Source organism: Brassica napus, chromosome C5, assembly GCF_020379485.1.
Source record: "Brassica napus cultivar Da-Ae chromosome C5, Da-Ae, whole genome shotgun sequence".
Taxonomy (NCBI): domain Eukaryota; kingdom Viridiplantae; phylum Streptophyta; class Magnoliopsida; order Brassicales; family Brassicaceae; genus Brassica; species Brassica napus.
Genome location: NC_063448.1, coordinates 45,100,131 through 45,114,468, shown reverse-complemented (window position 1 = coordinate 45,114,468; position 14,338 = coordinate 45,100,131). Strand labels below are relative to the sequence as shown.

Below are 14,338 nucleotides of genomic sequence, written 5' to 3'. Positions count from 1 at the left end.
TAATTGGCCACTACCAAACAAACATACCACTTTTACAATTCTAGCTACATTATTTTCTTTGAAGTATATATTTCAGTAAGAAAAACTTAAATCACTAAAAATTGTTGTTTAATTGCATATATATGGACTAGTTACGTTTCTCGCTTAGAATTGTGATAAGCTAAAGAATGAATTGGAAACATTAATGTGAGGTACTAAAACTATCTCCAACCCTATTTTATTTTTTATTTTTTTTACTTTATTTTGAAAAATTCTTTGCACCAGTTTTACTTCATTCTTGCTTCAAAATTAGATGATGAACAATGTTAATTCAAATTTGAAGATATATTGTTCATATCTTCATTTTCTTAGATGAACTTTTTAAATTAAAAATTAGTCATTAACTTTTACTTATTTTTTTTCCGCCAAAATAAATTATATATGTCAATATTATCTTATTACTTTCTTTCTTTTTTGTCATCATTATCTTATTACTTTCAGTCATTACTTTTATCTAAATACATGTTTGTATCTAAGAATGCGAGAATATTTTATTTCTAAGAAATTTTAACTCGAAAAAATCAAAGATAAATATGTTCATTTTTAATTACTACTAAAAAGAACATTTATAAGGTGCTTCTTTATAAGATACTAGATATGAACTCGTGTGTTGCAACGGATTTTGTTTGATGTTTTAATTTAATAAAGAAAATAAAAGTTCTGTTTAAAAAAAAAGCAATAAATCATTTTATTATACTTGTAAGTTTTTTTTTTCATATGTTGTGTGAGACTTATTTTATAATTAAGAACTCGTTATTACACATAAATTCGAGTTAATATTTGTATTTTAAGAACTCGTTTTTACACATAAATTCCAATTAATACAGAAAACACTCATACTCATTTTTATCAAGTTTCTACTTAGTGCTAGAGAAAACACTCATACCTATAAATTTAAACCCAACCCAACCCGAATTAAGAAAATGAAAAAAAAAATTGAAAGTTAAATAAAGCCAATCGAGTCAATGACAATATCATACACTTTCGTATGTAATAGTTTAATATTTTATTAAACTTATCTAATGCTTAATAATTTTATTAATTCATTATTTTTTAATGATATATTTCCATGATAACATTTTAATTAAAAATGAAGTAGAAAAATATTTCATAGTCAAAACAAAAAATGTAATAAGATGACGATGAAACTTGTTTTTTTTTTTTTGAAAAAATACATATAAAATCATTTACGTGACAATAATAATAATCTATTTCTTATGACCAAACATGAAAATATATATCAAAATGAGTTTGATTTTCGTATGATCAAACATGTGTATTAATTTCGTATGACCAAACAAATATAAATAGCACTCATAACGACATCCTAATTTTTTATTTTTGTTAATTAAATAGTTTTAACATCATACTTGTCATCAAATTATTTTTTTTAAAAAATGTTATTAAATAATTTTAAAATTTTATTTTGATAGGATTTTTTAAAAAATAGCTCCTTTTCATTTATAATTAAATTACACACACACATATATATATATATATATATATATCAAATACTCTTTTAAATTTTTGGTTTAGGATTTTAGAAAATGAAAATTACTATCATATAACCTTATACAATTATGTTCTGTTTAAAATTTTGGAAAAGTTAAATTGTTATTAAAATAACTGTTTATCGTTGCTATTAAATAACTTTTAAAAAATACTATTTATACAACTCGTATCAATACCAATTTTAAACAGAGGGAGTAAATTTTTAGTATCATGTTCATCATCAAATTTTCTCTTAAAAACATTACCAAATAAAGTCTTACAATGTAATTTTGGTTAGGACTTAAAAAAATGATAAATATGTCTTTTGTTTATGATTTTTTAAAAAATATCAAATATTCTCTTACAGGTTTTAGGGTTTTAGAAAAGGAAATTAATATTACATAATATTTTAAAATTTTATTTTGTTTAGGATTTAGAAAAATAAAATAACTATTAAATAATTTTTTCCAGTTAATATTAATTATTTTTAAAAGTTCCTATTTTCAAAATTCGTTTTTTTTCAATATCACTAATATTTTAACAATTTTTCTTTGTTAATTAAATATTTTCTAGTATCATGTTTATCAATAAAATTTTAAATTTTAAAATTACTATTAAATAGATTTTTACAATTATCCTTTGTTAGTTTTTTTAAAAAAAGAAAAAAAATATTTGGTCAAGATTAAAAAATGAATAATTATTTTAAAAATCTCTTTTATTTAGAATTTTAAGGAAAAAAAAATTTATTTTCACATAATGGCAGGTTTTTATTGAAACATTAACAATCTAATTTTTTTATTGGCATATGAAAAAGTTATTTTGGTTTATAATTTTCTTAACACAAAATTACCTATGAAAAAGGAAAGTTAGTTATTTATAAGAAAATTAATTTACAGTTTTATTTTATTTAGATTTTTAAAAAAGGAAACCTACTTGTTTTAGGTTTATTTTTTCTTTAATATTTTTCATTAAAAAAATTCTTGTTATTTTATAATTAAATAATAAGAACATTTTTACAATTTTCTTCTGTTTAGTCTTTTTAAAAAGAAACATTACTTATTTTATAGTTTGTTTTACTTTATGATTTTTATTAAATAATTTCTTGTACTTGTAAGATTTTATAATTCGTTTTTGTTTTATATATTTTTTAAAGTTAATATTTTATTTTACAATTTTCTTTCTTTAGTATCTTTAAAAACGAAAATTATATTTTTTAACAAAAAAAAAAGAAAAAGTACTTTCAAATAACTTTTTACAATTATTTAGTTGTTTAGGATTTCTAAAAAATGAAATAGTATCCAATAAGTTTAACAATGTCTAATTGTAAAAAACTATGTTATAAAAATTGTGTTTTTCTAAAATCTTAAAAAGAATCTTAAAATAATATTTTTGTAATAATAACTTTTATTTTCTAAATCTCTTTTAAATAATAAAAAAAGTATCATATTTTTGACACATGTCATAATCTTAGAAAATATATTTACACATGTCGCGATCATGTTAATTAGTAACTTTGAAGAACCAAGCTTTATATAATAAGATAATATTCTTTGTTTGTTTATTTATGTTATGTAATAATTCTATTAGATAATAATGTTTAGTTTGTATTATAAAGATCCAAGTTTTCTTTACCTGTGTCGCCATCATTGTTGCTGTAAAATGTATTACTTTTTTTTTTTGCCAAAATGTGATTTTCATATAAATATGAGAAGAGTTTGTAATTGCTTACAAATTTTTTTTTAATAGATATGGGTTAATAAAAAAAATGCATATCGTTCCGGTCAACTACATTTTGTGTTCCTTAATATTCTAATTAATGCACGTGCTGGATTGGCTAACCACCTACGTAAAGTGTTAATTAGGTGTTTTCCATGTGAATGATACGTAAGAGAGAATCAAGTGGACTACTGGACCAAAGGAGATTTAATTAACTGATAGATACACACCGAAATAAACTATTGTTTAGTAGAAACAAAAATCTTCAAGTAATATGATGTTTGGAAGGAACGTAATGGCAGGAGATTCGGGGAGGAGCCTAAATCAGCCTCGGTTCGAAACCACATCACCAGCATGAAACATCGAGATTCATTAGCCTATCGAAAGGCCACGGAAACATGGTTTTATTTATGATAAATTAAAGTGATGTATATCTATTGATTTCTATTTTCTCTCCTTAAAAACACAATTCTAGTTGTAAAAAGTTTTTTTTGTTGAATTATATAGCATTCTCTCAAAAGAAAATCCTCAAGTAATTACAATCATATACGAGTTAAATTTATTTGCAAGCTTCTACTTCAGGCAGTATGCTATGTCCTTTGGCGTGAAAGGAACCTGAGATTGCATAACTCAACAAGCAGATCAGCCCACCTCCTTATCAAGGAAATTCAAGTGATCATGAAGGCAAAACTCATAGGAATGGACCGCAGACCAGTTCAACCAACCCAACGCTCTCAATCTTTTCAGGAGTCTCATCTTGTTACTTGGTTTACGTACTTCCAGCCGTAACGACGTCTTAACTTTATCGCTTTAAAGCTTTCGTTCACATGAGTCTCTCTTAAAAAAAAAAAAACATTAAGTGTTTCAAAATGTGTAATGTTTTCTTATATGTATTTAGTTATTTAAAAAAAAAAAAAGTAATTACAATCATACGAGTTAGATAAACAATTAAAGAAACACACTACCTATTCAGTAATCAATCCCCATAAATCATAACAATATCTTCACGTTGTGGTGATGGTATTAGAGCCAGAAGAATCTTAAATAATATATAATATAGATGGATCAATCTATTTATCACCGAATGATTTTAGGTTGAAAATCCATCTAATTAACTTAACATGATATCAGAATCCGATCCACGTAATTCAATCTGATCCATATCGTTTTGTTCCAAATTTGGTCCATCGATCTTTATCTGAACATTCCGAGATGACAAAGTCTTCCACATAGTTAGTTGGAATTTGGAACGAATCTTATAAAACTTAACAGATGCTTCATAACGATCAAGTTCATTTGATAGCTTTATCCAACATGTAGAGGATATATATAAATCGTGATCGTGAATTCATGATGAAAACGCCTTTGCAAGTGTGACTAGGATATAATAGATCCAGAACACCTTTTGCTTTTGTAACTTGTCCAAAACACACTTACACTAAGCCCTTTACACATTTAACATTAACGAGCTTATTTAGAGAGAAAATAACTAGAATCTTATATAAATCGGCCGATCCATAATATGTTACTCCAAAAAGAGGCTAACATTAAATTAAATGATCTCTTGTCTATATAATATTTCTCATAATTGTAATATCATAATAAATCAGCATTAAAAAAAAATCTTCGGAACTAGCCTGTTCTTTTCATCCTTTTAAAATTGTTAATGGCGGAATCAACTTGTTGCAGTGATATATATACTGGCTAATCAGATAGTTTTGAATTTTTATTTTTAATAAATAAAAACTGACGCATGTTTATTGCATTTTGTGATAAAAAGAACTATTACAGGTATAAAAGAAAAGGAAGAGCTGACAAATTCAGTTATACAGCAATTTAATTTTAATATCTTTTGTCATAGAGCTCACGAAATGCACTGAGATAACTAATATTCTGCGATGAATGAATTCAAACACGTCAGTGTTTTAGATAGAGATCGTTGATGCATGCCTCTCGCATGCTCGTTATGTATCATTCACACCCAAAGAATTCAATCATCGATCTCAATATCTCATATATTAAGAAGTCATCATTGATATCATAAGAGATCATCACAAAGAATCAAGAAAAGGTCAACACAATAAAATATGTCAACGCAAAGGCTACTGGATTAGCCTGTAACCTAAACATCCTTTTACGTTAAGTGACCTACTTACTTCAACCCGTGGAGTTATATAATAAAACGTAACTCAATCCATTTTCGGACCAAAAGAGCATCACAACAACAAATCAAATATTTTGAGTTTCAAACCCTTAGAGCATGGAGATATCGAGGAGGGAACATGTTTCATCGGTCCACCAGTGTCTAAGCGTGAGCTTCCACGTCTCTCTCATAGTACGTTGTGCTAGATACGCAAGCCGAGTCTCCAAGAAGCTTAAACTCAAAGGACGTCCTAAGGAGCTTTTGACGACTTTAAGCAACAAGGCCAAGACTATGGCTGGTCGGAAGAAAAAAGCTTACGACGGCTGTGGAGGTACAAAAGCAAAGACGGGGTTGGAGATGGTGATAGAGGAGGAAGAGGAGGAGGAATATGGCATTTGGCAGAGAAAGATTTTAATGGGAGACAAATGTGAGCCGTTGTGTTATTCCGGAGTGATCTTCTACGATTGTAGTGGACATCAAGTAAAGGAACTGCCTCCGAGATCGCCATGTTCCATTTGGGTGCCGGACCGGCCGACCCGTTCACATGTTGGGTCGGTGTTAAGCTCGACAGAAGAGGAATTTTAATTGATGTTTTGTTTGGTGTTTCATGAGGTGAGTGATGATTAAACTCTCTAGAAGTTTCGTTAATCCCTTGTGATTGGTGGATGCTATCAAATATTTTACGCAGATTATTGTGTAATCTATTTGGCAAACTAATAAGGAGCTAGTGAAGAAAACAATACTGTATAATAAAAGGCTAAGTTTCTTTATCAACCGTTCATCATTACTCTCGTCGTTCTTTGAAAGTATATACTAATACATTTCAGGTGACGAACAAAAACACCAAAAATCTTATATTTAACCATATATATTCATTTTATTATTTATAAACGGAAACCAAATAACAAAATATGTAATAGTATATATATTACCGTGCATGAACCATGTTTATCCTCCATATACGGAACAGGTCAACTATCTTCCCCTGAACCAGATTATACCGACCGGTTAGGGTTAAGCACCAGGGGCTGCATCTTTAGCCCTACCGTGGAAATATCCACCGTACTCTCTAGCATAATCTTTAACGTGAGAGGCCGTGTCATAGATCCGACCACGTGCATAATCCATTTGATCCGATCCAACCGGGTGCCTTCCACGGAAATAACGGTACGCCCACGATACGACAGCCAACGTTCCAACAAGAAAACCGGCGACCGATAAGAACCCGCCAACCCCGATAAAAACCGGGATCCATACCGGACTCGAGATGATGATCAACGGAAGAAAGACAACGAAGCCGATCCCGACCACCGTCACGGTTACGCCTAGGAGGAAGAGGAGGATTCCGCCGGATATGAAGAGAGCGAGGAAACCAAAGAGCTGTGAGGAGGTTGGTGAATGAGATCTGAGAAGGCGGATAAGAGAAGCGTAAGGGCTGTTTCTTTCGGTGGTGTTGCTGCTACCGTAGATGGGCCAGTATTGGGCGTCGCCGCGAGAGAACGTTTCCGCCATTGTAGAGTGACTTGTTGCTATTGTGCGGTGACGGGAGAACAGAAATAGGAAAGGGGTAAAAAAAAAACAGATGGAGGACAAAATTTTCAGCTTTGAGGTGGCATTCATGCAAACACGTGGAGATTGGTCTCTGTTTTCATGTTTGTCTTAAATGGAGAATTTGGTTTAAATCCGGTGTAACTAAAAATGAATTTGTTGGATTTGGTTTGGTTTATTTGCCACAAAATAGTAAAAGGACCAAGTGGCAATATAAAGAACACTGAACACACCCTCAAGTTACAAGAAGAGAAAACTAGAATACCGAATCAGTAGTAGCCAACGCCTCTAAGCTCAGCAGAACTTGGCTGCTGCATATCACCGGCTTTTCCTAGAAACACAACTCTGCCTGCATAAAGAAGAAACAAAGATCAAGATCTGACTTTTTTTCAAATAAATCTGAGTGAGTAAAAGAACGAGTCCTTGGAGTTGAGACAGTTCATACCGTTCCTACGGATGGCTACTTCTCTAATACGCCGAACCAAACCAGTAACAGGATCAGTGAAAATCTTCGTCTCCAGATTACCCTCCAAGTAGACAACAGCGCTGTTGTATATAAAGAAGACGAGATACGTTATCCATCGACACAAAACAAGAGCTACCATTTCACTTATCTAACACGAATCTAAAAACCTCAGAGAAGAGAACTAACCCGGGTTCAACGTTCTTCAAGACAAGATCAGCCAAACGCTCAGGGTAAACAGAGACACGGTGCCACTGCACGGCAGAGCGGTTCGAATACTCTCTCGGGTCTTCGTTGATCATCGGTCTCCGGTTGTTCCTGATGCCACCGGTGCCTAAAGAGAAGAGAGTGACAGTTCTACCACTCTTGAGCTTCTTCTGCAGAGGAAGCTGCCCCACTTGCCCCACCAATATCGCCTGAAGAAGATCAGCAACGATCAGATTCAAGAGATACCATTTTCAATTGAAGTGTGGTTGGTTGGTACCTTGAAAACGCCAGAGTCAAGGCCGTTCTCGAGTGGACGCTCCTCCATCACGCGTTCCTCTCGATGGTTTGGATCTGAAGCCTTCGTTTCAAGGGGCGATTCAGTGTCTGATAAGTCGGAGATGTTGTTGGTGCTGAAGGGCATGGAAGCCTGAGAGAATCTGGGGTTACAGAGAAGAGATCGGTAGAGTCTTCTCGAAACCGTAGCCATTGAATCGAACGGATTCTGGGTGTTACGTCTTAAACCCTAAATAAACGGATCAAAGCGGTGAAAATGTTTTTGGGAAGAAAGGCCTAAACTATTCTAAATCTAACAATTTTTACCAAAACTTTATAAGATAACAATTTTAACCAAAATGAGAATAAATTTGCTTCCGTCTTCACCAAAGATACAAGCAAGCCACACACGTATCCTTATTTTAGTTATTAATAGTTTTATTCTAGATTAATATTGGTTGAAGTATTAATTAGAGCGAAAACAAATTGTAAATGATCCTTATTTTCACCAAATTAGTTTCAATAATTCTTTTGGAAACACACATTGTCCACATAGTTTTGAATTTTGTGAATTCAAAACACGATAAGTAAATATCGCACAAAATCTGATATAATTCCTCAACAACTTTGAGTCATGCTGTTTCCACAAGTTATCTTTTGTTTTCAAAAATGTAATTTACCAAGTCAAAGATAGTTAATTATCCCTCAAGATGTGGAGAAGAATACTAACAGACCTCGAAGTCTCACCTCTTTTTAAACTCAAAACCTCAGAGCATTCTCAAACCATAACGGCAGAGAGAAAAAAAGTACTCTCTGGTAACTTTACAAGTCCAATAAATATTTTTTGTTAGAGCTCCCTCCCTTTGATATCAATCCAAAATACAAGAAATGAGTCCACTGAAGAAGATCACTCTCGTCACTATTATTGTTTCGTTTTATATGTTTTCATCATGTGTTTCAAGCACTGAGTTTGAAGTTGGAGGAGATGATGGTTGGCTCGTACCACAATCTAACAAGACTCATGGAGATGTGTTTAACCAATGGGCTTCACACAACCGCTTTAAAGTTGGCGACACTGTTCGTATGTATTCTTTTTCTGTACACAGTTTTCATTTTTACAAACATAAATATGAATAATGAATGAACTCTTTTATTATTTTGGCGAAGGTTTCAAGTACAACAAAGACTCAGTGTTAGTTGTGTCATCAGAAGACGAGTACAAGAAATGCAAAACTACTAAACCGCATTTTTATTCGAACAATGAAGATACTGTTTTTAAACTAGACCGTCCCGGTTTCTTTTACTTCATTAGCGGTGTCTCGGGCCACTGCGAAAAGGGTCAGAAGATGATCATCAAAGTTATGGAGCCGGAGGAGTCTACTCCAGATTCTCCTTCTCCTTCGTCCCCTTCTTCATCTTCTTCTTCTCCTCCATCTCTCCCGGCCTCTACTCACAAGAAGAGCAATGCCTTGAAAACAACAGTCCAGTTCAGTAGTTCCGGTTTTGTTGTCTATGCAATTATAGCTGTTTCTGTTTTTGGTTGGGTTTAGTTTAAGAAGATTTTAGGCCGGTTTAGCATTTTGTTCTCTTGAGGTTCTTCATTCACCATCAGTCCATCAGGCTGCTTCATTCTTAGGCACTCACTATTTCGAATAAACACATTGATTTATGTTTCAATCAAAATATGTTCTCTTTTCTTGTAGCCTCATTATTTATATGGATCTTTACACTTTCTTTATGTGTCTTATTAGTGTTTGTTTCAGAAAAAAAAAAATATTTAGAGAAATCTGCCACTAACGCAACCAATACATGTTAAGTACTCTACAAGAAACATTTCATTTCAATTAAAAATCACAGTACTATAGTTGTTAATATATACATTAATTAAACTTGGTAGTGAAGAAATTGCCTTAAATAAATTAAACAATTCATATAACAAATAGAACTGAAGTATTACAAGAAATATTTAACCTAAATTAAAAAAAAAAATAGAGTACAGTTTATGGTAACAAAACTTGATGGTAACTTTTATAAAACAAATAAGAAAAGGTTTTCCAGGCAGTCCTAATCTTTTAGGCCGGTGGAGACACTTCATGCCTCTTTGGGTGTGGACCTGACTTTGCCATAGGGACTGTAAGGAGAGAAGCCATTACGCGCTTGCTGATTCCTAGCTTTCCTCACCTTCCCAGCTCCACTTTCTATGTTCAGATTCACTTTTGGCGGCGATGAGAAACAGAACGATAGAGCAACCGCCTGTCACAACCCCCCATTACAAAAAAAATATGAAAACCCACAAAGTTATATTGCAAGAACAATGGTTTATACGTGTGTGAACAATACCTGGAGATCGAGCCGGTGAACATTAAAGATGTCCTTCAGAGAATGTGAATTGTATGCTGCGATGTAAGCCCTGTACGCGTCCTTGGCTGTCTTGTTCAGATTATAGTCACTGGCTACATACTTCTCCTGCATGACGAGTACAATAAAAGAACGGTGTTGTTACAACTAATCCAGCTACAGATGCAAAATCATTCACCAACAAATAGACTGAATCAGAACTATTACCAGGGCGGATCGGACATTCAGAAGCTTCTTTTCATTGAACTCAAGCTCTTTTACAGGTACTTTTGCAGCCTGTTGATTAGAGTACAAATCAATAAACAAGTAGGTTGTTTACCCACAAAAAAATTCCAAGATACAATTAATACCTTAAGGTAACGAATAAACTGAAGCTCTTCAGGTATCAAGACAAGCAATGCCTTTCCCTTTGCTCCTTCTCCACGAGCTGTTCGGCCAACCCTATGGATATACTCCTGCAAACAACAACAACACCCACAAACAATCAAAGATTCACATAAACATAGAGATGAGGTATATGAGCTTAAGTATTTCTCCTACCGTTGGCTTGTCTGGAGGATCATACTGTATAATCCAGTCCTACAGATAATAAGATTCAACACAATATGTTTTCAGTAATACTATTTGAGTATTTATAATCAATGAGAGAACCAAGTGTGTATACGTACCACCGCAGGAATGTCAAGACCACGAGCAGCCACATCAGTACACAACAGAATACCTTTCTCTGCTTTCATAAAGTCAAAAAAGGTTTTAGTCCTTCGGTTCTGGTCCAGTCCTCCATGGATGTCACAGCTTTCCACGTTGATTAGTTTCATGATCTCGGCATGGAACTGTACAGACTTGCACGTCGAGAAGAACACCATTATTTTTTTGTTTAGATTCTTCTTCAAAAAAGAGATTAGGAGGAGAAGTCTTTTCTCGCTCGGAACAACACAGTAGCCTTGCTCCAATCCTTCATTTGTCACCTAAAAGTTTTGGAAAATCATTTAAGTTAAAAACTTCATGGCATGCTCGTTAAATTTTCATTACCAGAATGTTTCTGATTCATACCTTGCGTCTACCGTCATCGACATCAACTAGAACAGGAGAGGTCAATGACACCCGAGCAAGATCTTGAACCTGCAACGATTCAAAAGAGTAAGAAACAGCGAGTACTAATAATGACAATACCGCAGCTAAAAGAAAATAACCTTGGAGGTTTGAGTGGCAGAGAATAGTGCGGTTTGCCTAGTCTGCATATACGTAGTTATAACTTTAATCACAACAAACTCCAAACCATAACATACATAATCCAACAAAACTATTTCACTAGTGGGTTTTGGCCGAGGATAATAGCAATACAATGCCATGTTGATTTATAGGAAAACTTAGAGCAAAAAGCAAAGAGAAGGGATCTATGATACTGAAAGGTTATAATTTATCTAGTTTCTCATTTCTATTCTTATTAAACCTTAATTAAGACCCAGAGAGATAATTTACCTTCGGTAAAATCTTTAGAATCTTATTCATGTCTTCCTCAAAATTTTCTTCCAGGATTCTGTCAGCTTCATCGATCACAAGGCACTGCAATTTACAGGAACGCATGCAAAGATAAATATCCAATATTATTACAAATACAGCTCAAGCCAAAAATTTAATTATAAGCCAAACATTCTGAAGTTTTCGCTCTCTAGTTCAATCAAAAGGCGGCAAAATGACTACATCATAAGCTGGTGTATACCATTCATCTATGGCTCTTTTACTTGCTTTGTTTATCTATAAGAAAAGATGTCTATGTGGCTCAACAGTAATAGTTTACAACATCTACTTCCCCAAAAAATAAGACAAGAACACGGTCCAAATGGAACACTGAAAAGGAGAGTACCTTGAGGTGTTTATAAATGAAACCCTTTGTGTGTTGAAGATGGTCAAGAAGACGCCCAGGGGTTGCAATCAACAAATTAGAACCATTTGCAATACGTTGTGCTTCTGTCCTTCTGTTATTGCCACCAATAACCATGCTGACCGTCAGCGAGTGATGCTTGACTAGCTCCTCCGCCACATTTTTTGTCTGCAATATCAAAAATAGTACAGTGAAAAAATGGGAACGTACAACAATATTCACACTTTACAAAACCAATGTAATTACAATGAGTCAGTCAACTACATGAAAGATGAGAAACTCACAGATTTTTTATTACAGGACTCATCTACTGACAATGACAGTATGGTAGATAAATTACCTGAATAGCAAGTTCTCTTGTGGGGCAAATAACGATGACACCAGTCCTGTTGCGAGGAGAGAAATGCTCTTTAAAGAGCAACTCTACAGCCGGTATGAGAAAAGCAAGGGTTTTACCAGAACCAGTCCTAGCAGCACCAAGAACATCTTTCCCCTCCAAAAGGGGAGGAATTGATCCAGCTTGAATCTAAATGATAGCAAATGATTTAAGAAACTTAAGAAACATACCACAAGAAATTCAAAACCTGGTCTAAATATGAGAAAAAAGGTTCAAGATTTTTTTACGTACTTGAGTCATGTGCTCAAAGCCCATGGCCTTGATAGCTTGGAAAGTCTGCTCAGATAAGTCAAGGGATTCAAAAGTCTCATTAGTCATTATCCCTTTACCAACAACCACCATCTTCTTCTCTTCTTCTTCATTTGCTTCCACCTCTTCTTCTTCATCTTCATCAGTTTTGCCTCTTCCTTGCTGCTTCTTCACTTTCTTAACCTTTTTCTCCATCTTGTTCTGGATTCCATCTGCGTTTTCCTCTACCTTGTGGGTTTCTTCTTCTTCTTCTTCCGCCTTTTGCTGGTCGTTCTTCTTCCCACGGTTTCGCTTCCTGACTCTCTTCTTGAGCTCATCACTGGATTTCTTCTCCAGCTCAACCATGTCTGCTCTCTTTCAGTTAATCAACTCTCTGCATCAAAAATACAGAGACTATATTAAATTGAAAAAAAAATATCAATTTCGAGAGTAACTATAAAAATCTCATAAAGAGGGACCAGTTCCAAAACAGACAATGCAAGCCGACCGAAACCAAGGTTTCTCCATCAAACGAGTTCGCAATTAATAATGAAACCGACAATTTCGATTCTCAAATCCAAAAACTTTTTAGGATTGTATTACCAAACTAAAAGGTGTGTACGGTTTTGTAAGAGCCCGTAAAAGGAAGTGATACTGGAAGAAAATAAACAGCAAAGAAACTTACATGCGATGGTGAAGAGCAGTGGAGAAAAGTGAGAACGCGGCGGAGAGAAAAGGTTTAGGGTGGAGAGAAAAGGTTTAGGGTTTAACGAGTCTTTCTTTGTAACGTTTGACTTGTGTTGTTTTTTTTAATAAATCTTTTTTTTTTAAACAGTCAGCTTAATTCGTATGGAAAAAAAAAACCTTATAAATAACGTTTGTTTCAGTTTAGACCCCAACAAACGTTAAAGAACAATGATTTCGATCAAACGAAATGCAAACTTATATCCATTCTTATTGTTTCTTTTGCATATCCATCCCCTATATATTATTTGTGAAACATTACAACTTATTTTTATAATCACGTGTCATCACTAGAATGATTCTTAGAATTATTAGAGAAATACGTTGGTCCATCTAATTATATTATAAGCTTTTTATTAAACTAACCATAAATTCATTAGTAATGTCATTTATTATTTCTTTAAATAAAAATTACAGAATTGCCTAATGTGGCTAAAGTATATATGACAATTAATGATTTTGAATAATAAAGATCTGATAAAAAAATAATATATCTTCTATCAAATTTGTTTCATTTTAAATTATTAAAAAAATTTAAAAAAATCACAATAATCATATTATAAAAATTTAGATTTTTCTGTATATGTTATATTTTGAATTTTAAAAAACGACTATAAATTACTAAAACTGTTAAAAGTCTCACATTCAAATTTTGCGATCCATGGTTTAAAATTTTTGTTATGACAAAATACAAATGATTACAAAATCATATAAATAAAAGTCTAATTTAATTAATCATTAAGATTAAAAATATATATGTATATATATCATTCTAAACTAAACTATAAACCATATTGAATAAATAAATATTTTAATTTCAAAATTTACTTTGAATAATTTTTTTTG

The 14,338-nt window shown here is 32.8% G+C and overlaps 5 protein-coding genes across 6 annotated transcripts; 2 read left to right on the top strand and 3 right to left on the bottom strand.

The window, feature by feature from the left end:
* The first annotated feature begins 5,337 nt into the window (after window positions 1-5,337).
* LOC106383744 lies at window positions 5,338-6,159 on the top strand. Its single transcript, XM_022713969.2, has one exon. It carries the CDS (start codon window positions 5,507-5,509, stop codon window positions 5,972-5,974), a length of 468 nt encoding a protein of 155 aa, XP_022569690.1. The 5' UTR covers window positions 5,338-5,506; the 3' UTR covers window positions 5,975-6,159.
* Window positions 6,119-7,009, bottom strand: LOC106387556 (oleosin G-like). Its single transcript, XM_013827436.3, has one exon. It carries the CDS (start codon window positions 7,007-7,009, stop codon window positions 6,404-6,406), a length of 606 nt encoding a protein of 201 aa, XP_013682890.1. The 3' UTR covers window positions 6,119-6,403.
* Window positions 7,010-7,078: 69 nt separating this feature from the next.
* Window positions 7,079-8,242, bottom strand: LOC111212429 (single-stranded DNA-binding protein, mitochondrial-like). The gene is made up of 4 exons (XM_022713968.2): window positions 7,885-8,242; window positions 7,590-7,816; window positions 7,383-7,483; window positions 7,079-7,286 (listed from the first exon to the last, which is right to left on the bottom strand). Exons 1-4 carry the CDS (start codon window positions 8,092-8,094, stop codon window positions 7,207-7,209), a joined length of 618 nt encoding a protein of 205 aa, XP_022569689.1. The 5' UTR covers window positions 8,095-8,242; the 3' UTR covers window positions 7,079-7,206.
* A 187-nt stretch (window positions 8,243-8,429) lies between these two features.
* Window positions 8,430-9,611, top strand: LOC111212990 (mavicyanin-like). The gene is made up of 2 exons (XM_022714644.2): window positions 8,430-8,961; window positions 9,048-9,611. The coding sequence occupies exons 1-2, from the start codon at window positions 8,769-8,771 to the stop codon at window positions 9,428-9,430; spliced, it is 576 nt and encodes a 191-aa protein (XP_022570365.1). The 5' UTR covers window positions 8,430-8,768; the 3' UTR covers window positions 9,431-9,611.
* A 163-nt stretch (window positions 9,612-9,774) lies between these two features.
* Window positions 9,775-13,594, bottom strand: LOC111212991 (DEAD-box ATP-dependent RNA helicase 51-like). Of its 2 annotated transcripts, XM_022714651.2 has the most exons (13): window positions 13,434-13,594; window positions 12,752-13,142; window positions 12,464-12,649; window positions 12,106-12,291; window positions 11,721-11,804; window positions 11,432-11,473; window positions 11,292-11,360; window positions 10,907-11,206; window positions 10,779-10,817; window positions 10,589-10,693; window positions 10,446-10,514; window positions 10,221-10,346; window positions 9,775-10,133 (listed from the first exon to the last, which is right to left on the bottom strand). In XM_022714651.2, exons 2-13 carry the CDS (start codon window positions 13,112-13,114, stop codon window positions 9,972-9,974), a joined length of 1,731 nt encoding a protein of 576 aa, XP_022570372.1. In that variant the 5' UTR covers window positions 13,115-13,142; window positions 13,434-13,594; the 3' UTR covers window positions 9,775-9,971. The 2 variants fall into 2 exon arrangements, with proteins under 2 accessions (XP_022570372.1, XP_022570373.1); XM_022714652.2 differs by lacking the exon at window positions 11,432-11,473.
* Window positions 13,595-14,338: the final 744 nt, after the last annotated feature.